This window comes from Bombina bombina, chromosome 10 (assembly GCF_027579735.1).
Source record: "Bombina bombina isolate aBomBom1 chromosome 10, aBomBom1.pri, whole genome shotgun sequence".
In the NCBI taxonomy this organism is placed as follows: domain Eukaryota; kingdom Metazoa; phylum Chordata; class Amphibia; order Anura; family Bombinatoridae; genus Bombina; species Bombina bombina.
In genome coordinates this window covers 185,973,696-185,998,709 of record NC_069508.1, presented here as the reverse complement: position 1 = coordinate 185,998,709, position 25,014 = coordinate 185,973,696, and the positions used below count along the sequence as shown (strand labels likewise).

Genomic DNA, 25,014 nt, shown 5'->3' with positions numbered 1-25,014 from the left:
AATATTTCACATCCCAATGTTCTTTACATAGGGGAATATGTTCTTTGTATTTTTAAATAGACATTCCTATATATATATGTATATATATATGGATAGATAGATATAGATACACAGTAGGTATAGATATTATTTTACCAAATACCATCATATATATATATATATATAGAAATATGGATTTATGAATAAATAGAATATATATGTGGCAAACATTTTAATGTGAAATATTAATATTTTCATTTCTGGTTAGCGCACTTGAGAAAATGCAATCTGGTTTGTGCGACTTGTTTTTTTTTGCGCTCCATTGAAGTCTATAGGAAAATACGTTAACGCAATCACAATATTGTAACTTCGGCTTTTTGTGCACGTCTGGTTAGCACGCAATAGAACATTCTTAACTTTCAACTTGTAATACTTGCTGTAACTGAATTGCGCAAAAAGCCAAAGTCGAGCACAATTAGCGCGCAAGCAGGAGTGATAAATAGCGCTCAACTCGTCATCTAGCTCTAAGATGGAAAATGTATCTCAAAGCATTTACAGTTTTTCACAGCTAGAGGGCGTTAGTTCATGTGTACCATATAGATAACATTGTGCTCATGCCCGTGGAGTTACTTATTAGAGGGCACTAATTGGCTAAAATGCAAGTCTGTTAAATGAACTGAAATGAAGGGGGCAGTCTGCAGAGGCTTAGATACAAGGTAATCACAGAGGTAAAAAGTATATTAATAACTGTGTTGGTTATGCAAAACTGGGAAATGGGTAATAAAGGGATTATCTATCTTTTAAACAAGACAATTCTGGAGTAGACTGCTACTCCTTAACCTATCTGCCACCTAAAAGGGATTTAGATGATTGACAGCCTCTACTGGTGCCTTTTGGCCACCAGTAGACAGGGGGCGGCATTGCACAAGCATTTCTGATGAAATGCTTGTGCAATGATAAATGCGGATAGCCTTCAGCGATGTCCAGTGAACATGATTTGTTACAGCGGATCATGTCTGCTCAACATTTAAATAAATTAATAAACAGAAAGTTTAATATAGACGCTCAATAGCAGTCATTGTGGTGTTGCATGATTCTGTACTGTTTTGCTTTATATATATATATATATATATATATATATATATATATATATAATTTTAACCCATTTACACCCCTCCTTATCTTGTGTAGAGGAGAGAACATGAATAGAAGGGGCTGCTTTGTAAATGTATGGGTTTTAATGCGTTTAACAGTTGGAGGCTACAATAATGACTGGGGATGCTAAGCACCAGCAGCACCTGCCTAGAACTACCATTGCCCAACAGGTTCTCCTGAATTGCCCTAAAGGGATATTGGCGTGTAGACAGCAAAATAAATGCGGATATTTCCAATAAATGAATCTTGTGTTGACACTTTGTGAATTCGGATCATAACAGATTCAAGGTAATTCTTATTTTAATCTGGGTTAATTCGTACATATGAGAGATGGTAACATACAATTTTGAGCCCTTCCTAGTCAAATACCTTTAAACATGGAATATAATTTTGTTTTCATTTTAATGTTTTAATATGCTTTGAATAGAAATACTTTACATTCCTATGCTCTTCACTTCGAAAAAAAATCTATATATTTTTAAATAGATATTTATATATATATATATAGGTATATATTAAAAAAATCATATTTATATATATATATACATACATACATACAGAGAGAGAGAGAATAAAATATGGAAGGGGAAGAGAAACAAGGTGTATACTATCTATAGCAGCAGGAAATAATGCACACCTAATAAACGTTTCTTCCCCAGGAAACAGTTAAGAGAGATACATATATATACAGGTTGTAGGTGGCGCAGTGGATGCTAATACCCACTGATAATGATATAAAGGATGTATATACATATAAAATTCAATCAGATAATGACTGATCTGTAAGTAAATAAAAGCATTATACATATATATATATATATATAAGTTTATTAATGTGGTATAAACAATAAAATTGACTATATAAGACACCGGTCTCAGCATCAAATATGTCCTAAAACATTAGTTAATAACAAATATTAAAATATAGGCATACAATCTGGTAAATACCGTTATAGATCCACGCCTGTACAATGGTTATTGTATTAAGTAGATAGCTTAATACTGTTACAATATAATAATGGCTGAAGACATATATGTCTAAAACGTGCATACAAAGTGGCTAATAGTTGACACGTTGCTGAAGGTTACTATGTAACTAGTGATCATGAAATGTTCAGATGTATATAAATTGGATGCCAAAGTCTTTAGAAGAAACAAACGTTCAACTTTGTAAATATTATCCGTGTGCAGTTGTAAAGCGTGGTGCTTTCATGCACAGGTTTCAGCAGTTGATGCCCAATTAAAAATACCTGAATGTCTTTGTCTTCGATCGTTCCGTTTCTTAAAAAGTACTCACAGTGCACTGTGGTTTATAGGACTCCGATGCTCAGGAGGATAGTCAGTACTGACCTTAATAGTGGGATTTGTCCATCAATCCTGAGTTAAAGATGTGTTGAAATAGTGGACACGGAGGAGGTGAGCCTTTCCTGATCGGACCGGAACCATTTGCCCTCAGGAAACAGTTAAGAGGCTGAACGTAAGAGCACTTAAAGGAAAGTTTGGTGGCCAGCCGGTGACTGATAGGGGCTGAACATAAGAGCACCCAAGGAAAGATCGGAGATTAGCCGGATACTGATTACAGGCTGACAAACGACGACATCATCTGGAGATTATCGAAATAAGATCACTATTTCAACACATCTTTAACTCAGGATTGATGGACAAATCACACTATTAAGGTCAGTACTGACTATCCTCCTGAGGATCGGAGTCCTATAAACCACAGTGCACTGTGAGTACTTTTTAAGAAACGGAACGATCGAACACAAAGACATTCAGGTATTTTTAATTGACCATCAACTGCTGAAACTTGTGCATGAAAGCACCACACTTTACAATTGCACACGGATAATATTTACAAAGTTGTACGTTTTTTTTCTTCTAAAGACTTTGGCATCCAATTTATATACATCTGAACATTTCATGATCACTAGTTACATAGTAACCTTCAGCAACATGTCAAATATGGATGGGATAAGCTCTTTTATAAGACACTAATGCATTTTTACAATGACATAAGAGTCGATCAAAATACTTTAAAAAAAAAAAAAAAAAATGTGTCTAATGATTTTCTGCAGAAAATCCCCATTAACTGTTTCTATAGGATTTTTTTGTTGATAAATCATTTGGTAATTTTTTCCTAAAGGAATATGAAACCCAAAAGTTTTCTTTCATGATTCAGATACTGCATGGAATTTTAGACAAATTTCTATTTTTTTTTTAAAAGATACGATGAGTCCACGGATCATCTTCATTACTTATGGGATATTCACCTCCTGGTCAGCAGGAGGAGGCAAAGAGCACCACAGCAGAGCTGTTAAATAGCTCATCCCTTCCCTCCCACCCCAGTCATTCTCTTTGCATATGTTAGTGATAGGAAGAGGTAAAGTGAGGTGTTAGATTAGATTCTTCAATCAAGAGTTTATTATTTTTAAAGTACTGCCAGGGAGTGTTGCTTTGTCCTAGGGTGTAGCCGTAGTCCATATCAGTCTCTACAGTAGAGCTTTGGTTGCTTTAGAGCAATGGGAATAATTCTCACTGCGCCTCCCATGATTTACTTGCGGCACTTATCCTTTAGCCTGAGGTTTCTAGTCACTCAGCATTCTTTTTCCTCAGCTCTATGTGAGGGACAGGACCTCTCAAGCCTTTGCTGCCAGGCAGAAGACAAGGTAAGTGCTACCTTATTTCTAGGAATAAGGACTCAGAGATTTTGAATAAAGGCACATTTATTTGCATAAAGGGCTCCTTTTATTTAATGGTGCTTTATGTGGGACATCATTCTCTTTCCTGGGAGAAATTCCTGGGAGAAAGATTTTTGGGGCAGCATATGGGAGTGCACTGGGGCTGGAGAAAGTTGTTTGCTAAACTGAGAGACTTAATTTTAGGCTCCGGTGGTTTCACTGTTTGTAATGTACGGATTAGGCCACGCCCACGATGGGCTGTCTTTCCGGTTTTGTTTTGGCGCCATTAGTAGCGTTAAAAACTCTATCTCCCCTTGCGCAGTTTATTTCTGGTCTGTTCCGGAGTCGCATATGAGTCGTGCGCTTCTAGTACAGACTAGAAGTACTTCATAAATCAAGTGATTTGCAAGCAATTGGTTGCGGTACTTTATTGGAAGGATCGTTGTGCTTGGCAGGTAGGAGCACTTCAGCAGTAGCTGAGGTGCTGAGGTTGAGGAAGTTTACCATTTTTTTGTGACAAAATGAAACATTTTTAGTGCATAAGATCGTTATTTTGTTATTCTGCTGCAGAAAAGAAAAAGGAACCGTTTTAAATTTAAAGAGACAGTAACGGTTTTGTAAAAAATAAATATTTCAACCTAGCTGATAATATTTATTGATTATTGGTATTTTGTGTGCAAGCATGGACCAAGGGGACTTGCAAGATGTCACCTGTGCTTTATGTTTTGACGCTAATGTGGAACCACCAATCCCTTTCTGTCCTTCATATATCCAAAGGACTGTAAGTTATAGGGATAAAACATTTTCAGAGCCTGTCTCCTCTAAGGCAGATGTTGTCCAGGAATCTAATGTTGAAGGTCAATTTATGCCGCAGCTTTCTCCCCAAAGGTCCCAAGTTTTAACGCCCTCACAAGCAGTGCCCTGCGGTTCCGCTATAGTCCCTGCTTGGATTTCATTACAGGACATAGCTTCTCTTATGTCTTCAACTATTTCTGATGCCTTGTCTGCCTTTCCAATGTTACAGGGTAAGCCTAAGAGAAAGATCAGACATTCAGTAAGCGAGGTATCGGACGCCATTGTCGCAATTTCAGACATATCCTCTCAACAGCCTGAAGGGGAGGGTGCTGCTGTAGCTTCTGAAGGAGAAATTTCAGATTCAGAGGGTTTATTACCTCTGACAGACTCGGAGGTGGTATCTTTCAGATTTAAATTAGAACACCTCCGTCTACTACTTAGGGAGGTTTTGATTACCTTGGACGACAGTGACTCCACAGTAGTGGTTGTCCCTCAATAGTCTAGTAAACTGGACAGATATTTTGAGGTTCCTTCCTATACAGATGTATTTCCAGTCCCTTAAAGAGCTACTGAAATCATTACTAAGGAGTGGGATAGACCGGGCATACCCTTTTCTCCCTCTCCCATTTTTAAGAAAATGTTTCCAATAGCCGACACTGTTAAGGAGGCTTGGCAATCGGTTCCTAAGGTGGAAGGAGCAGTTTCTACCCTTGCTTAAAGAACTACTATTCCTATAGAAGATAGTTGTGCTTTCAAAGACCCCATGGATAAAAAATTAGAGGGGTTACTCAAGAAAATGTATGTAGACCAGGGTTTGCAGTGGCAGCCGGCTGTATGCATTGCCACCGTTACTAGTGCGGCGGCATATTGGTTTGATGCGCTATCTGAGGCCCTCAGGACTGAGACTTCTCTGGATGAGATCCAAGATAGGATAAAGGCTCTTAAACTTGCAAATGCCTTTATTTCGGATGCTTCCCTTCAAGTTATCAAATTGGGAGCAAAGATATCAAGTTTTTCTGTCTTGGCCCGCAGAGCTTTATGGTAAAACCTTGGTCTGCGGATGTGTCTTCTAAGTCTAAGCTTCTAGCCATTCCATACAAGGGGAAGACTTTGTTTGGACCCGATCTCAAGGAGATTATTTCTGATATCACGGGAGGTAAGGGTCATCTTCTCCCGCAAGATAAGAGAAATAAACAAAAGGTTCGTCAGAGTAATTTTAGTTCCTTTCGAAATTTTAAGACAAGCTCTTCCTCTCCCTCCTCTAAGCAGGAACAGTCTAAGCCTGCATGGAGACCCAACTAGTCTTGGAACAAGGGAAAGCAACCCAAGAATGCGATGTAAACGAAAAAAGAGAGAATGTGGGAGGCGCCCAAAGGCAGTCTGTTCTTTACTATTGAACCGTTATAAATGTGGCCATAAACAATGTTCCCATTTAAAAATTGCACCTATTTAAAGTATATGTGCTTATACAAAGAGATCCAAAGTCCCAATAGTTTTTAACACAAGAGTATTTATTCGATACAAATCTAGATGTAATTAAAAAAATTATTTTTATAAAATACACGGTTTAAATATACATTTAACACTCTCAATACAAATTACAGTTGCTAAGGACACCGGTGTCTAATTCTTTTATTTGTGACTGTAATCTGCTGACAGTTTATAATCAATCACAGCTAATATTAAAACCTTGATAAGATTAACCACTGATGTGGTCTGAACGATAATAAAATATAAAAGTTGTTATATAATGATTTTATATACACTCTGTTCCACTACACAAGTTCTGACACAATATTTATTACAATAACACACACAATGAAACATTTAATGCTCTATAATACGAGCCAGTCCGATTTTGCAAGCTAATTTTGCAAGTTCATTTGCGGCTAATAGAATAAAAGGATAAGTTCATATAGCTCAAAATAAAGTGGATAGTACAAGTTGATTTGCGGCTAATAGAATAAAAGGATAAATTCATATAGCTCAAAATAAAGTGGATAGTACCTCTTTATCATCGCCTTATTTATCAGAATGCTCGATGATACCTGTATATTTCCATGCAGTCTGAGTAATCCTCGGTCGATTCCTTGGCACAGCTTGTCAGCGGTTCTCGTTGTTCAGAGCGGGTGGTTGGATTTGCCCGGAATTGTTTTATCCGCCAATCAGCTCCTTTAGTTACCAGGTCATCTAGTGTGCGCACTTTTTTTGAATGTGGTTTCGAAGAACTCCTATCACCCCACCAGCAATCTTAGGTAGTTAATTACCATACACACGATCTCCTTCCTGTTGAAGTGTATTGCCAGTGTTTCGGTTATGGGAGTATAAAAGAGGGAACCTTCAGACCAATTTTAGACCTCAAGAGTCTAAACAAGTTTCTCAGGGTACCATCCTTCAAGATGGAAACTATTCATTCCATTCTTCCATTGATCCAAGAGGGTCAATTTATGACCACAGTGGATTTAAAGGACGAGTATCTACATGTTCCCATTCACAGGGATCATCACAAGTTCTTAAGGTTTGCCTTTCTGGACAAACACTACCAGTTTGTGGCTCTCCCTTTCGGTCTTGCCACAGCCCCCAGAATCTTCACAAAGGTTCTGGGATCTCTGCTGGCGGTGCTTCTTTCAAAAGGCATTGCAGTGGCACCTTATCTGGATGACATTCTAGTTCAGGCGCCATCCTTTCAGCTAGCAAAATCCCACATGGACTTAGTGTTGTCCTTCCTAAGATCCCACGGCTGGAAGGTGAATTTAGAAAAGAGTTCCTTAGTTCCACACACAAGAGTGACTTTCCTAGGAACCATAATAGACTCTCTGTCTATGAAGATATTTCTAACAGAAGTTAGGAAATCAAAGATCATTGATACTTGTCTGGCCCTTCAGTCCACTCCTCGTCCTTCAGTGGCTCAGTGTATGGAGTTAATCGGGCTGATGGTGGCGACTATGGACATCATCCCGTTTGCTCGGTTTCATCTCAGAGCTCTGCAGTTGAACATGCTGAGACAATGGAACGGAGATTATTCGGACTTGTCTCCTCAGCTTCTACTGGAGCAGGAGACAAGGGACTCTCTTCAATGGTGGTTATCCCTGGATCATCTCTCCCAAGGCACATGCTTTCGCAGACCATCTTGGGTGATTGTGACAACAGATGCCAGCCTTCTAGGGTGGGGAGCAGTCTGGGGCTCTCTAAAGGCACAGGGAATATGGATTCAGGCAGAGTCCGTTTTGCCCATAAACATTCTGGAACTGAGAGCGATCTACAATGCTCTCCTGGCCTGGCCCCAGTTGGCCTCGGCACGGTTTATCAGGTTCCAGTCAGACAACATAACGTCAGTGGCCTACATCAATCATCAGGGGGGAACGAGAAGTTCCTTGGCAATGACAGAAGTATCCAAAATAATTAATTGGGCGGAGGCCCATTCTTGTTGTCTGTCGGCAATCCACATTCCAGGGGTGGACAACTGGGAGGCGGATTTCCTAAGCAGGCAGACCTTTCATCCGGGGGAATGGAAACTCCATCCGGAAGTGTTTTCCAGCCTGATTCTCAGGTGGGATCAGCCGGAATTGGATCTCATGGCATCGCGGCAGAATGCCAAACTCCCGAGATACGGGTCGAGGTTAGGGACCCCCAGACGTAACTTATAGATGTCTGACAGCCCCTTGGACCTTCAATCTAGCATACCTGTTTCCTCCGTTTTCTCTTCTTCCTCGGGTAATTGCTCGAATCAAGCAGAAAAGGGCCTCAGTGATTCTCATAGCACCAGCCTGGCCTCACAGATTTGGTATGCAGATCTCGTGGAGATGATATCTCTACCACCTTGGAGACTTCTGTTGCGGAAAGATCTTCTGATTCAGGGGCCCTTCCTTCATCCAAATCTAGTTTCTCTGAAGCTGACTTCTTGGAGATTGAATGCTTAATATTATCCAAGCAAGGGTTTTCTGATTCGGTCATTGAGACCATGATTCAGGCTCGTAAACCTGTAACTTAAAGAATTTACTATAAGATTTGGTGTAAATATCTTTACTGATGTGAGTCCAAGGGCTACTCATGGAGTAAGGTTAGGATTCCTTGGATTTTATCTTTTCTCCAAGAGGGTTTTGAGAAAGGTTTATCAACAAGTTCCCTAAAGGGTCAAATCTCATCTGTTTTGTTACACAAACGTCTGGCGGATGTTCCAGATATACAATCTTTTTGTCAGGCCTTGGTGAGGATCAGGCCTGTGTTCAAACCAGTATCTCCTCCGTGGAGTCTTAATTTAGTTCTCAATGTTCTTCAGGGGACTCCATTTGAGCCTATGCATTCCTTAGATATTAAGTTGTTATCTTGGAAGGTTTTATTTCTGGTGGCCATTTCTTCTGCTCCGAGAGTATCAGAACTCTCGGCATTACAGTACGAGTCTCCTTATCTTATTTTCCATGCAGATAAGGTAGTTTTGCATACCAAATTAGGTTTTCTTCCTTAGGTTGTTTCTGATTGGAACATTAATCAGGAGATCGTTGTTCCTTCTTTATGCCCTAATCCTTCTAAGAAGGAAAGACTTTTGCACAATTTGGACGTGGTCCGTGCTTTAAAGTTTTACCTGCAGGCGACTAAGGACTTTCGTCAGTCTTCTTCTTTGTTTGTGGATTTCTCAGGGAAACACAAGGGACAGAAAGCTACGGCTACTTCTCTTTCTTTTTGGCTGAAGAGCATCATATGTTTTGCATATGAGACTGCTGGACAGCAGCCTCCTGAGAGAGTTACAGCTCATTCCACGAGGGCTGTTGCTTCCTCATGGGCATTCAAAAATGAAGCTTCTGTGGAACAGATTTGCAAGGCTGCAACTTGGTCCTCTCTTCACACCTTTTCAAAGTTTTACAAATTTGATACTTTTGCTTCTGCGGAGGCAGCTTTTGGGAGAAAGGTTCTTCAAGCAGTGGTGCCTTCAGTTTAGGTTCCCTGTCTTGTCCCTCCCTTATCATCTGTGTCCTCTAGCTTGGGTATTGTATCCCATAAGTAATGAAGATGATCCGTGGACTCATCGTGTCTTTAAAAAGAAAAGATAATTTATGCTTACCTGATACATTTGTTTATTTTTAGTTAGACACGATGAGTCCACGGCCCGCCCTGTTCTTTTAAGACAGGTTGTTAATTATTGTAAACTTCAGACACCTCTGCACCTTGGCTTTTCCTTTCTCTTCCTAACTTCGGTCGAATGACTGGAGTGGGAGGGAAGGGAGGAGCTATTTAACAGCTCTGCTGTGGTGATCTTTGCCTCCTCCTGCTGACCAGGAGGTGAATATCCCATAATTAATGAAGATGACCCGTGGACTCATCATGTCTAAAAAGAAACAAATTTATCAGGTAAGCATAAATTCTCTTTTTTTTCTGTTATCACATTTACTTTGTTCTCTTGGTATCTTTTGTTGAAAAACAACGATGTAAGCTACTTAATAATAGAAGTAAACTGAAACTTTTTTTTTAAATTGTGTGCTCTGTATGGGTTTCATATCCCTTTAACCCCTTAACGACCGACGACGTATGCCATACGTCCTCAAAAAAAAAGCTCTTAACGACCGAGGACGTATGGCATACGTCGTCGGTTTAACAGAGCACTGGAAGCGATCGAAATCGCTTCCAGCTGCTCTAACAGTATTGCAGGCTTGCCTTGATGTCTAGGCATCCTGCAATACTGTTCCCGAGTGCCGGGACCGGATTGATCACTCCCCCACGAGTGATCACTTCCGGTTTCGCTCCACGTGGAGCCCGGCAGTGTTTCAGAGCATCGGAAGCGATCGGACACGCTTCCGATGCTCTGCTTGTGTGCTAAGTGCCTCGGTGGGTCGAGGCACTTAGTTGGTTATTAAATAATAAATTGAAAAAAAAACAAAAAAAACGGATAAAATAAAAAAAAAAAAGCCCAAATAGACCCCCCTCCCCCTTCACTAGGCATCCAAGATGGCGATGCCCAGTGCATCATGGGGCCTCTGGGGGTGTCCCTAGCCTGCATCATCATAGGGGCAAGCTAGGGTCACCCAATCTGAGCCTCCCACCCTAAAAAAAAAAAATAATAATAAAATACCCCATTTGTCTGATCATGTCAATATTTGTAAATATTGACTATGATCAGTGTGGATCTCCCTCCCTCTCCTCACTTCAGTTTAGGTTTTGTTGGAGAGAGAGAGAGACCTGTATTTAGCAGAGAGAGAGATTTATTTCTTTTATTTGTTAAAAAAATATTGAACCAAAGGCTCTTTTCAGAGCCATTAACCCCTAGCTTGCCAGTGATCACTATATATCACTGGCAGTAGCATAGGTGCACTTTTTTTTTGCTGCATTTTGCTGTCTATGCATTTTTTTAGGGGTTAATTTTGTTGTTGTAATTTTTTAAAAACCCAAAGGCTCTTTTCAGAAACATTTAGTTAATTTAATTTAATTTTCAGAGCCATTAACCCCTAGCTTGCCAGTGATCGCTATAAACCACTGGCAGTTGCATAGCTGTACTTTTTTGCTGTCTGTGCATTTTTTTAGGGGTTAATTTTGTTGTTGTAATTTTTTAAAAACCCAAAGGCTCTTTTCAGAAACATTTAGTTAATTTAATTTAATTTTCAGAGCCATTAACCCCTAGCTTGCCAGTGATCGCTATAAATCACTGGCAGTAGCATAGCTGTACTTTTTTGCTAGTTAATTTAGTTAATTAATTTATTTAATTTAATTTTCAGAGCCAAAACAAAAATGTCAAAACAAAAATGTCACAGAAAAGATATAGTGCTGAGGAGGCGTATGCCATCCTTGCGTCAGAGTCAGATGCCTCTATTTCTGACTCAGACCCCAATTTTGACCCTGCCATGTGCTCAGATACATCACTAGATGCAGTCTCAACTGATAGTGATGTATCTGTGGCTGCTAGCCCCCCTGCCAGCCCCCCTGCTAGCCCCCCTGCCAGAAGGAGGCGTGTTGCTGCCATTGCTGCTGAAGAGTGGGTAACGCCTCATCTCCAGAGGCCAGTTATCCCACCCTTCACAGCAAATGCTGGCATAAATATAGATGTGGCAGGTTTTAGCCCCCAGCAGTTTCTGGAAGTGTTTCTGGGCGATGATATATTGGGGAACATTGTCGCCCAAACTAATTTATATGCCCATCAGTTCCGTGCTGCAAAGCCTGGAACATATTTGGCAAAGCAGCAATGGGCCCCCATCAATGTGCCAGAATTCAAAAACTTCTGGGCATTGACTATGCTGATGGGCATCATAAAGAAACCCTCCATTCGCTCCTACTGGAGTACTAGCCCCATCTGCTCTACCCCCATTTTCTCCCAGACTATGTCGAGGAAGAGGTATGAAATGATTCTGCATTTCATGCACTTCAGCGACAACAGCCTGTGCCCCCCTAGGGAGCATCCCCAATTTGACAGGCTGTATAAAATCGGCCCCCTGATAACCCACTTTTCTGCCAGGTTTGCAGAGGCTTATACACCTGGAAGGAATATATGCGTTGATGAATCCCTAATGAAGTATAAGGGAAGGCTGGGATTCAAGCAGTATATTCCTTCCAAACGCTCCAGATATGGGGTAAAGGTGTATAAGCTCTGTGACAGCGAGACTGGGTATACTCAGGCCTTCCGGGTGTATGAGGGAAAGGATAGCCACCTTGACCCTCCAGGTTGCCCAGAACATATGGGAACCACTGGCAAGATTGTCTGGGACCTGATATTACCCCTAATGAACAAAGGGTATCACTTGTACTTAGACAATTTTTATACAAGTGTCCTTTTGTTCAAGCTACTGTATTGCTTTGATACAGTAGCTTGCGGTACAATTAAAAAGAACCGCGCAGGTTTCCCAGGACAACTTGTACGCACCCGGCTACGAAGGGGGGAGACCTCAGCTCTGCGCCAAGAGGAGCTGTTGGCACTTAAGTACAGAGACAAGAAGGATGTATACCTTCTTACCACCATCCACACAGAGAGGACGGTGGCGGTTTCTGTACGTGGCAGAGCTGAGATCATAAGGAAGCCAGTGTGCATCAAATCTTATAACCGGCATATGGGTGGGGTTGATCTGGCTGATCAGCTGCTGCAGCCCTACCTAATTATGCGGAAAACAAGGGCCTGGTACAAAAAGGTTGCAATTTACCTAATGCAGATTGCAACCCACAACGCTTTTTTGTTGTTCAAAAAAGCAAACCCCAGAGTTAAAAAAACTTTTTTACAGTTTCAGCTCCAGATTATTACTGGGATTTTGTACCATGATGCACCTGCTCCCCGGGCGGTGATGGGAGAGAGCAGAGTTGGGGCTACTCATTTTATTTTTAAAATCCCCCCTACTGCCGCAAAGCAGAAACCACACAAAAAATGCAGAGTCTGTACCAAGAGGGGGAAGAGAAGGGACACTGTATATCACTGTCCTGATTGCCCTGGACAGCCTGCACTCTGCATTGGGGACTGCTTCAAGCGGTACCATACAATGGTCAATTTAAAAAAAAAAAAAATACATTTGGTGTTATATATATATATATATATATATATATTTTTTGGTTATGTTTACTGTTAGATGGGTTTTTTTTTTTTTACTTTTACTGTTCCAGATTTTTACATTTCACTACTCTATTTTTTTCTAAAATTGGGCCTGTTTTTTTTTTTTTTTTTTTAATCAAAACCCCTGTCAAACCTATGCATGGGGGACATAGGTGTTCTCAGGGTGCCTTGCAAAAAACAACCTGAAGTATGTTTTTGTAACAACTTACAAGGTCTCTCCTAAATCATAGTCAAAAAGCAATGTGTCTGTAAAAATTAAAATTGAAAAATTACCACCATACACTTTCTCCAATTTTTTGGGCTAAAACGGTTGCTTCAAAGGCATCAAAGCACACCATATACAATACCTTGGGGTGTCAACATTTCAAAAATATACACTTTCATGGCAATAAATAAAAGTGGGGTATGTGATAGGCCCCAAACTAAAGATAGGCCTATCAGAAGAAATACTCTCATTGTTAATAACTAAAATCACAAGTCATAACATTGTAACATAACCTTCCCAAAATCCTGGCAAACCTATGCATGGGGGGCATAGGTGTACTCAGGGTGCCTTGCAGAAAACAACCTGAAGTATTCTTTTGCAATAACTTACAACAGTCTTTCCTAAATCATAGTCAAAAAGCAATGTGTCTGTAAAAATTAAAATTGAAAAATAACCACCATACACTTTCTCCAATTTTTTGGGCTAAAACGGTTGCTTCAAAGGCATCAAAGCACACCATATACAATACCTTGGGGTGTCAACTTTTCAAATATATGCACATTCATGGAAAACAAATAAATTGGGGTATGTTAAAAGACCCCCCAAAAAGACGATAGGCAAAGAAAATATGTTAAATGTGAAAAAAAATCACAAACGCATGTCAGACATTTGGCATTGCACCCCCCAAACAAGCCACCAAACCTATGCATAGGTGGTATCACTGAACTCAGGAGATGTTGGTGGCCACATATTGGTGTCTTTTTTGGTAGTTACACATAACAGGAGCTGTGAATCCATGTCTAAAGTACAATGTATGTGAACAATAACACAAAAATATGAATGCCCAATAGTTTGACAAAGACTAGTGGTTAAATTAGTGCATGGAAAGTGTTAAAATACCTGCATTTGAAATACCCTAGGAAGTCTACTTTTCAAAAATATATGGTTTGATGGGGTTAAATTACATTGGCCGGCTTCAGAAATGTCTTAAATAGGACATGGGTGCATGGGATGTGAAAATTCAAAGTGGAAAAAATGGAATGGGCTTCCTAAAAATAAGGCCTTTTAGCCCCCAGAGAACCCAACACACCTATACATGGGTAGTATCACTGTACTCAGGAGATGTTGTTGAACACATATTGAGGTGTTTTTTGGCAGTAACACATAACAGGAACTGAAAATCCATGCCTAAAGTACAATGTGTGTGAAAAATAACACAAAAAATGACTACCCAAAAGTTTGACAAAGACTGGTGGTTGAATTAGTGCATGGAAAGTATTAAAATATCAGCATTTGAAAAACCCTAGGGTGTCTACTTTTCAAAAATATATGGTTTGATGGGGGTAAATTCCATTGGCCAGCTTCAGAAATGTCCCAAATAGGACATGGGTGCATGATGACCGATGTGAAAATTCCAAGTTGAAAAACTGGAATGCGCTACCTAAAAATAAGGCCTTTTAGCCCCCAGAGAACCCGACACACCTATACATGGGTAGTATCACTGTACTCAGGAGATGTTGTTGAACACATATTGAGGTGTTTTTTGGCAGTAACACATAACAGGAACTGAAAATCCATGCCTAAAGTACAATGTGTGTGAAAAATAACACAAAAAAATGACTACCCAAAAGTTTGACAAAGACTGGTGGTTGAATTAGTGCATGGAAAGTGTTAAAATATCAGCATTTGAAAAACCCTAGGGTGTCTACTTTTTAAAAATATATGGTTTGATGGGGGTAAATTCCATTGGCCAGCTTCAGAAATGTCCCAAATAGGACATGGGTGCATGATGACCGATGTGAAAATTCCAAGTTGAAAAACTGGAATGCGCTACCTAAAAATAAGGCCTTTTAGCCCCCAGAGAACCCGACACACCTATACATGGGTGGTATCACTGTACTCAGGAGATGTTGTTCAACACATATTGATGTGTTTTTTGGCAGTAACACATAACAGGAACTGAAAATACATGCCTAAAGTACAATGTGTGTGAAAAATAACACAAAAAAATGACTACCCAAAAGTTTGACAAAGACTAGTGGTTGAATTAGTGCATGGAAAGTGTTAAAATACCAGCATTTTAAATACCCTAGGGTGTCTACTTTTCAAAAATATATGGTTTGATGGGGTTAAATTTTATTGGCCAGCTTCAGAAATGTCCCAAATAGGACATGGGTGCATGATGACCGATGTGAAAATTCCAAGTTGAAAAACTGGAATGAGCTACCTAAAAATAAGGCCATTTAGCCCCCAGAGAACCCGACACACCTATACATAGGTGGTATCACTGTACTCGGGAGATGTTGTTGAACACATATTGAGGTGGTTTTTGGCAGTAACACATAAGAGGAACTGAAAATACATGCCTAAAGTACAATGTGTGTGAAAAATAACACAAAAAAATGACTACCCAAAAGTTTGACAAAGACTAGTGGTTGAATTAGTGCATGGAAAGTGTTAAAATACCAGCATTTGAAATACCCTAGGGTGTCTACTTTTCAAAAATATATGGTTTGATGTGGGTAAATTCCATTGGCCAGCTTCAGAAATGTCCCAAATAGGACATGGGTGCATGATGACCGATGTGAAAATTCCAAGTTGAAAAACTGGAATGCGCTACCTAAAAATAAGGCCATTTAGCCCCCAGAGAACCCAACACACCTATACATAGGTGGTATCACTGTACTCGGGAGATGTTGTTGAACACATATTGAGGTGGTTTTTGGCAGTAACACATAACAGGAACTGAAAATCCATGCCTAAAGTACAATGTGTGTGAAAAATAACACAAAAAAATGACTACCCAAAAGTTTGACAAAGACTAGTGGTTGAATTAGTGCATGGAAAGTGTTAAAATACCAGCATTTGAAATACCCTAGGGTGTCTACTTTTCAAAAATATATGGTTTGATGGGGGTAAACTCCATTGGCCAGCTTCAGAAATGTCCCAAATAGGACATGGGTGCATGATGACCAATGTGAAAATTCCAAGTTGAAAAACTGGAATGTGCTACCTAAAAATAAGGCCATTTAGCCCCCAGAGAACCCGACACACCTATACATAGGTGGTATCACTGTACTCAGGAGATGTTGTTGAACACATATTGAGGTGTTTTTTGGCAGTAACACATAACAGGAACTGAAAATCCATGCATAAAATGCAACGTGTGTGAAAAATAACACGAAAAAATAACTACCCTTAAGTTTGACAAAGACTAGTGGTTGAATTAGTGCATGGAAAGTGTTAAAATACCAGAATTTGAAATACCCTAGGGTGTCTACTTTTCAAAAATATATGGTTTGATGGGGGTAAATTCCATTGGCCAGCTTCAGAAATGTCCCAAATAGGACATGGGTGCATGATGACCGATGTGAAAATTCCAAGTTGAAAAACTGGAATGCGCTCTCTAAAAAAAGGGCTTTTAGCCCACAGAGAACCCGACACACCTATACATGGGTGGTATCACTGTACCCAGGAGATGCTACTGAAGACATATTAGGGTGTTATTTGGCAATAACCCTTACCATTTTATCAGTAAATGTATTCTTAAATTGCTATTTGTCAAAAAATCAAATTATTTTTTTTTCCCCCCAAACTTTGGCATAGATTGGTGGTAAAATGGTTGCATGGAAAAAGTCAAAATACCCCAAGTGTAATACCTTAGGTTGTCTTCTTTTAAAAAATATATACATTTGAAGGGTTATTCAGAGATTCCTGACAGATATTGGTGTTACAATGTAACTATTGCCAATTTTGAAAAAACATGGTTTTGAAATAGCAAAGTGCTACTTGTACTTATTGCCCTATAACTTGCAAAAAAAGCAAAGAACATGTAAACATTGGGTATTTCTAAACTCAAGACAAAATTTAGAAGCTGTTTAGCATTGGTATTTTATGGTGGTTGTAGATGTGTTAGAGATTTTGGGGCTCAAAGTTAGAAAAAGTGTGTTTTTTTTCATTTTTTCCTAATATTTTATAATTTTTTTATAGTAAATTATAAGATATGATGAAAATAATGGTATCTTTAGAAAGTCTATTTAATGGCGAGAAAAACGGTATATAATATGTGTGGGTACAGTAAATGAGTAAGAGGAAAATTACAGTTAAACACAAACATCGCAGAAATGCAAAAATAGCCTTGGTCCCAGATGGTCAACAAATTGAAAAGTGGTCTGGTCACTAAGGGGTTAAGGACTTTGATCGACCTCTTTCAGTAATGTATTTGATAAGAAGCATTTGTGTATGCAACCCTCTGCTGATGCAATAGTAGGTGGCACACAAATACATTCCGCTCCCATGCATGCTGTCAGTACCCATGGTGATGTGTCATGTGATCACTAGCGATACCGCTGTATGCACATGCGCACAGCTGCCTTATAAGTAGCGGATCAATAGCCTATCATAAAAGCAGTGATAAAGATTTAAAAATATATATATTTGCAAACACAGTATATTACTAATAGGTTTCAACATTGGGTCGCCAATAATTTATGGAAACTAAAACTCTACACTTATTTTTACAATATTTAAATAATGAGTATAATTTTAAAACTACATTTGCATATTATTCTCCGGCTAATCTTTGCTTTGAAAACATCATTATATCTAGTGTTTATTTAGAGTTTGATGCACTTAAATATATTTATTATTAGACTTGTGTGTGTCTTTACTTAATTAACTATGCAATTTAAATGATCTTTATCAAAAGAAACCAAATCTAATTCTATCATTGTATGTTTTTATTTGGATAGACTGAGTTCAGATGTATTGACCTTCCCTCATTCTGCTACTTTGTATCTACGTAAACTCACAGTGCTTTATCTGATTGCAATATTCATTCTTTTCCAGATAACCTCATCAAAGCAATCTTGTCGGCTACGAAAGAATACCGTCTGACGCCTTCTCTTGACAGGTATGTAAATCAGATTCCTGAGTACTCTGTCCTTGTTGAAAGACATGCAGAAGTGCACACTAGAGTCAAAGATAAGAAGGTCATTGACTGTGTAAAACAAAACTTATGAATGGATTTATGATTAACCAGTCAAAAGAGTGGCATGGACCCAGTTTTGACAGTGAACACTCCCACCTTAACATGGTTGGTTAATAAGCTTTCATTGTTGGTTTAAAAAGTAAATTAAAAAAATAGCCCCGGACTAGACCTAGATCATAGCAAGGAAGAGTATACCAAGGGATCCTGTTGCTGCTGGACAGAATAGGCTGAAAACTAAATTCATGTAGAAAAATGGGTTTTGCTATGATTTTATAAAGTGATATTTTGTGGGATATTAGCATTGGTGGTGGGATTGTTAGGGGGACAATATGTATGTTTTGGTAAGGGGTTACATAGGGTGTTGTAGGGGTATTGTTGTTTGGGGCTTGGTCAAGTTAGTATTGATTGATTTTGGTGACAAAGTGGCATTTGGGGATGATTTTGGTGAGGCCGGTGTGACTGTTTTGAAGTATTAAGGTTTATTGTGGGTATCTCATTATGATGGGTCATTTATAAACTACACACAAGCTACTACTGTTAGTTATAAGATTTGTCTCTATAGATACACCTTGTCACTACCTATATCAGCAAGCATAGCCTAAGGCTTCTAGTTGAAACTGAAATGCACATAAGCACAATCCAGTTTCAATCAGAAGCATTTTGTAATATACTTAAAGGACCAGTAAATACAGTAGATTTTTATAATCAACAGATCATGATAACAAGATAATGCAGTAGCATTTTCTGACAAATTTCAAATATATGTCTATTTCCACTCCTCCTGTATCATGTGACAGCCATCAGACAATCAGAAATGCATATAAGCAGGGGCGGAACTACAGGGGATGCAGAGGTCCCAACTGCGACAGGGCCCCCGAAGGTTGGGGGCCCATGTTAAAAAAAAAAAAAAAAAAAAAACAATAAAAAATGTTGAACTGCCACTGCCTGCACTGATATCATGTGAGTGTGACGTGATGCTTCACTAGTGTCTCTGTCTCTGACTACAGGGGTTTGTGTTTCTGTTTTACCCATTGGTGTTTGTGTGTGTATGTGACTGTGTGTGTATTTATGCATGTGTGTGTATGTATGTATGTGACTGTGTGTGTATTTATGCATGTGTGTGTTTGAATGTTTGTGGAACCAGCAAATTACAGACCTTGTTACTACAGCATGGGGGGGCAGGGGGTAAACAGTGTCACTATACAGTACCACTATATACAGAACGAGGGGGCTGGACCATGTCACACACTACTGTGGTCACTCTATACTGGGATGGGTAGGGTCAGGCCAGCCATCTCACCGGCAGATTACAGACTGTGTCACTCACTATATACAGTACTGGTGGGTTAAACAGTGTCACTATATACAGTAATAGGGGGTCAGGCCATCTCACAGACTGTGGGCACAGGGTACCTCCTTTTGCAGACATGTAATCTGATTCACATTTTTTTTTCTGTGTTAAATGTAAAAAAAATTGATATGTATCAAATTTACCTTTTTTTGGGGGGGGGGATTGAGGGCCCTTCTTAGATACTTGCACCTGGGCCCTGTGGTTTCTAGTTACGCCTCTGCACATACGTCTATTCTGTGAATTCTTGCACATGCTCAGTAGGAGCTGATGACTCAAAAAGTGTAAATATAAAACATCTGTGCACATTTTGTTAATGAAAGTAAATTGGAAAGTTGCTTAAAATTGCATGCTATATCTAAATCATGAAAGTTTAATTTTGACTTGAGTGTCCCTTTAATAAAGGAAAAACCCCTTCTAGCAAAAGCTCCAGGGCATATGTGTATATGCCACATTAATTGTTTGTGCCTGCTGATTGTGTTGGCGTGAATCCACATTTGTCTAATTTATCAAACACATAGTTGGATGAGCTTCTAAAGGATTTTGTTGGCATTGTTAAATAAGCCAATAAACACCAGGTTTGTGCCAAAGTTTTTGTATCACAATCTCTAAAAGAAGCAGTGTAGGTATTTGATAGGTAATATTATGTATCACTTTTAAATATAAAAAAATGTTTATTCCAGCTCCTAAAATATTCCCAAAATCATTAGACTCAACTTGTTCCATGTACCAAACACAGCATTTAAATATATCCTGTTAATGCCAAACTTGTGCACTTGACCTTTTTGTGCTCTTGCGATTCCATCTGTTCCATTATAGATTTGTATTCTTGTAATCCTTTCAATTGTTAGACACAGACTTCAAAGACTAGCTGCAGGTATATCTGTTTACACACCCACAAACGGCTAGATTACGAGGGGTGTGCTAACTGTAGCATGCAAGCGATAAGGGGTATTTGAACGCAACGGAAATAGTGCGCATATTACGAGTTCAAAGAAAACAGATTCACTTGAGTGCAATCAAATTTAATGCACGTCAGGTTAGCACAACTCCAGAGCCTGGTTAACTGTTACACGAGACAAAAAAGTGTCACAAAACACATCACATATACACATATAAATACATATGTACACATATATAGATATATATGCATTGGAACCCTTTGCAGTCAAGTAGCTGATACATGAAAAATCATATTTATGCAATATTCATTTTTAATAAAGGGTTTAACTAAGTATTTTCTGTAAATATTTCACATTACAATATTCTTCACATACAGGAATATGTTCTAAGTATTTTTAAATAGATATTCCTATATATATCTATATATATCTTTATCTACAGGGGTATATACAAAATCATTTATATATAGATATATATTTTGCACACAAAAAAACCCACATCAGATATATGTATAAATATTTATTTATAAATAAATAGAACATATTCTGCTAAATGAAGAACATTGGAATGTGAAATATTTGCGATCAGGTTTGCGTTGCAAGTAGGTTATTAGGTTTTTTCCCCACTTTTCGCGCTCCACTAAAGTTTAAGGGGGGATACGTTATGGCACTTGTGATATTCCTAGTTTGGCTTTTTGCGCACGTCAGGTTAGAGCTTGTGCGAAAACGTTTGACTTTTAACTTCAAAAAGCTTACTTCTAGTGCAGTTAACGTGTGAGTTGCAGCGATAACTAACGCTCCCCTCATAATCTTCCCCAACGGGTGGTAAAGACACAGACATTTTATATTCCTCTCTTTCAGGAATAGTTGTGTATCTATGTGCTATAGAAATGAAATGACTTAAACCTTTATTAAAACGTTTACAAGAATTTTGAGGCCTTGTACAGAGCTGTTTTCAGCATCCTTTGAAATTCACTTTTATTTCTCTTATGGCCTTGGCAATACAGTCTATAATTGGCTGTTCTGTATTGGTTTCCAAAAAAAAATGTTAAATTTATATTTTAATTTTGCAAATAAAATAGATAAATAAACACAACTTTAAACCACATGGATGCAAGTGATGTTATAGTGCTAGCGCCACATTGAGGTCAGTGGGATTTGATTGGTTAAACCTGCTTGAATGTCTTAAAATAATTAACTTTTTTTTGATAGCTTCAAATCATATATTTTTGTAATGAGCTCTTGAGCCTTTGAACATAAATTTAAGACATTTTCTTAAAAACTGCAGACGTTCTCAGAAATATGATTTCTGTTTCATATTAAATGGTATGGAAGTCAAAATGAAATTTCAGGACTCACATAGAGAGTACATTTTTAGATACTTTCCAACTTAATTGCACTTGTGGGATAGATTTACATATGAAAGCCTGCTTCTCGCAGTGTAAGAAGCAGTGGTCATTAGCGAAGAGAAATTACCAAAAGCTCTCTTGCTCCGGGTGATTGACAGTCCCTTCTCTCACGTGATTGGTTGTGCGAGAAAAGGGGCGGTCTTTACACTCTCACTTGAGTGTGTAATGATACTTACACGCAGCGGATCCTGTTCATCCGCTGCCCTATGCAACGAAGGCAAGCAGACAAATTCTTGAGTTGAGAAGCTTGTCCACTCGCCTTTTAGTACATGGAGCCTTTTATTTCATTCTCTTGGTGTTATTTGTTACAACTTCGCTGCTTTCCTTCAGAGCATACTGAGATAGGCATCTATTTATCAAGCCGTCAACAGCAAATACGCTGGAATTCCGCAGCGTATTTGTGGCGAGCCTGATTCCCCTTAGTTATCAAACCCTACAGACCAGCAAAAGTAGAATTTTGTGACGTAACATACGATCCGCCGAACTCAGTCTGACACAGATCGATGCTTACGTCATTACAGATGTTCAGAATGCAAATTTGGCACAATCTGACTACTTTTGCTAGTTATCAAATTTCTACCAGGTACGCTCGCCACTATTCCGGACCAGCGTACCTGGTTTTCAATCTGCCGCCCTGGAGGCGGCAGATACCATAGGAATCAATGGGAGTCTAAAAGCAGCGAAAGCTCATGTTCGCTGCTGCCCGATATCCCATCGATTCCTATGGTAACGTTTACACCTAACTCCCTAACATGTACCCCGAGTCTAAACACCCCTAATCTGCCCCCCCTACACCGCCGCCACCTACATTATACTTATTAACCCCTAATCTGCTGCCCCGACACCGCCGCCACCTACATTATACTTATTAACGCCTAATCTGCCACCCCCTACACCGCCGCCACTATATTAAATTTATTAACCCCTAAATCTAACCCTAACACCCCCTAACTTACATATAATTTAAATAAATCTAAAATCTAAATATTCCTGTCATTAAATAAATTATTCCTATTTAAAACTAAATACTTACCTATAAAATAAACCCTAAGCTAGCTACAATATAACTAATAGTTACATTGTAGCTAGCTTGGGGTTTATTTTTATTTTACAGGCAAGTTTGTATTTATTTTAACTAGGTACAATAGTTATTAAATAGTTATTAACTATTTAATAACTACCTATTTAAAATAAATACAAATGTACCTGTAAAATAAAACCTAACCTAAGTTACAATTACACCTAACACTACACTATAATTAAATTCCCTAAACTAAATACAATTAAATAAAATTATCTAAAGTACAAAAAAAACAATAAATTACAGAAAATAATAAACAAATTACAAGATTTTTAAACTAATTACACCTAATCTAATCCCCCTAACAAAATAAAAAAGACCCCCCCAAAATAAAAAAAGCCCTACCCTACACTAAATTACAAATAGCCCTTAAAAGGGCCTTTTGTGGGGTATTGCCCCAAAGTAATCAGCTCTTTTACCTGTAAAAAAAAAATTACAAACCCCCCCCAACATTAAAACCCACACAACCAACCCTACTCTAAAACCCACCCAATCCCCCTTAAAAAAAACTAACACTAACCCCTTGAAGATCACCTTAGCTCTCATGGTCGCAGAACAGTGTTTTTAAATACCCACGTTTTTAATAATGAATTAATAAAGTTTACACTTTTAACTACCAGTTCGTGGAATCACGTTATACCAAGCACTATATTCACGCATTAGAATTATTTCTCGTTTTGTCTATGTGGGTTCATGAAATTGCTAAATGTGTATTTCTTTTACATCACATGGATTATCTCTTTTTCCTCTGTCTGCTTTCTGTAAATATATATGTGTGTGTTTATATGTGTTTATGTATGTATTTATATATGTATCTCCAGACATATATACGCATATAAACATATAAATACATATTTATACATATACATTACATGGGTGTCCAGGGGGGGGGCAAGGGGGCACTTACCCCGCTCTGGAATTACTTTTGCAACCACACAGCTAGATTAAAACTTACTGTTCTGTTTTGCTTAATTTAGCTGAGTGCTGTGTTAGCATTCTTAGTAGTAATTCTTTCTATGACCTCTGCACTCAGTTAACTGCCTGAGTCACTGAGAGCTGTGCCCCCAGTCTGGTTTGAGAGTGCAGTCCATTTCTGTGTTTTGTATGTGTCTAGGTAAATTACAAAAGGCCTGTGCCATCCTTTTTGTATCTTAGTTTATTTGGTTTATGGCATGCATTGTGTGGCTGTATGTTAGACCCATGGAGGAAGATACCTTGATGTGGTCCTTGGCTATCACCATTTGGCCTAATACTGTAACTAACTCTTCCATTTTGCTTTCAGTTTAGCTGTGTGCTTGCAAGAGAATGCTAGACTTTCTATGTGCTGCATGTATATGTGTCTGTGTGTCTGTGTGTGTGTGTATATATATATATATGTGTGTGTGTGTTTGCGTGTGGATAAACTGTGTGTATATATATATATATATATACTGTATATATATATATATATATATGTACAAAAGGGGTTAACAGCGCTCGCAAGTCCTACTATAACTGGTGTAGTATGCAAATGATATGTGTACTTATACAATTATTAATAAAAAGCCAAAGTTCATAAAATATATGGAACCAAAATCATTCGAGATCCAGTCTGAATAATCTATAGATGCAGTGAATGCCCTTACCAGAATTTACCTCAATTATATGAGGTAAGTTGCCGCACTGGAAGGGATGCTCTGTCCTCTGTGATTGGTTGATCTGGAATACCACTATATGCCTATAGAATTTCATCCATCACTTGGAGTATGTAGATATTTCTTTCTTCCAAAGTGTATCTCCCAAAATACGTGTGTGGATGTGCCCGTCACCTCTTGGAGTATGAAGTCTTGGTATGCACTTTCTCACTGGCAGTTATACCCAAGAAGACATAAAATCCATAAGCTCTTTGGCCACTTGCGAGAACCGGTCTCAGGGATAATTAGGAGAAATTCCTAAACATAGATATCACCTT

The 25,014-nt window shown here is 38.7% G+C and overlaps 1 protein-coding gene across 5 annotated transcripts in view; it reads left to right on the top strand.

The window, feature by feature from the left end:
• Positions 1–25,014, top strand: part of ST3GAL3 (ST3 beta-galactoside alpha-2,3-sialyltransferase 3) — an 864,582-nt gene that overhangs the window by 756,312 nt on the left and 83,256 nt on the right. For all 5 annotated transcript variants that reach the window (XM_053693591.1, XM_053693588.1, XM_053693592.1 and 2 more), the window contains one exon: positions 18,182–18,245. In XM_053693591.1, the coding sequence (XP_053549566.1) occupies positions 18,182–18,245 (64 nt within the window). The remainder of the gene's footprint in view (positions 1–18,181; positions 18,246–25,014) is intronic.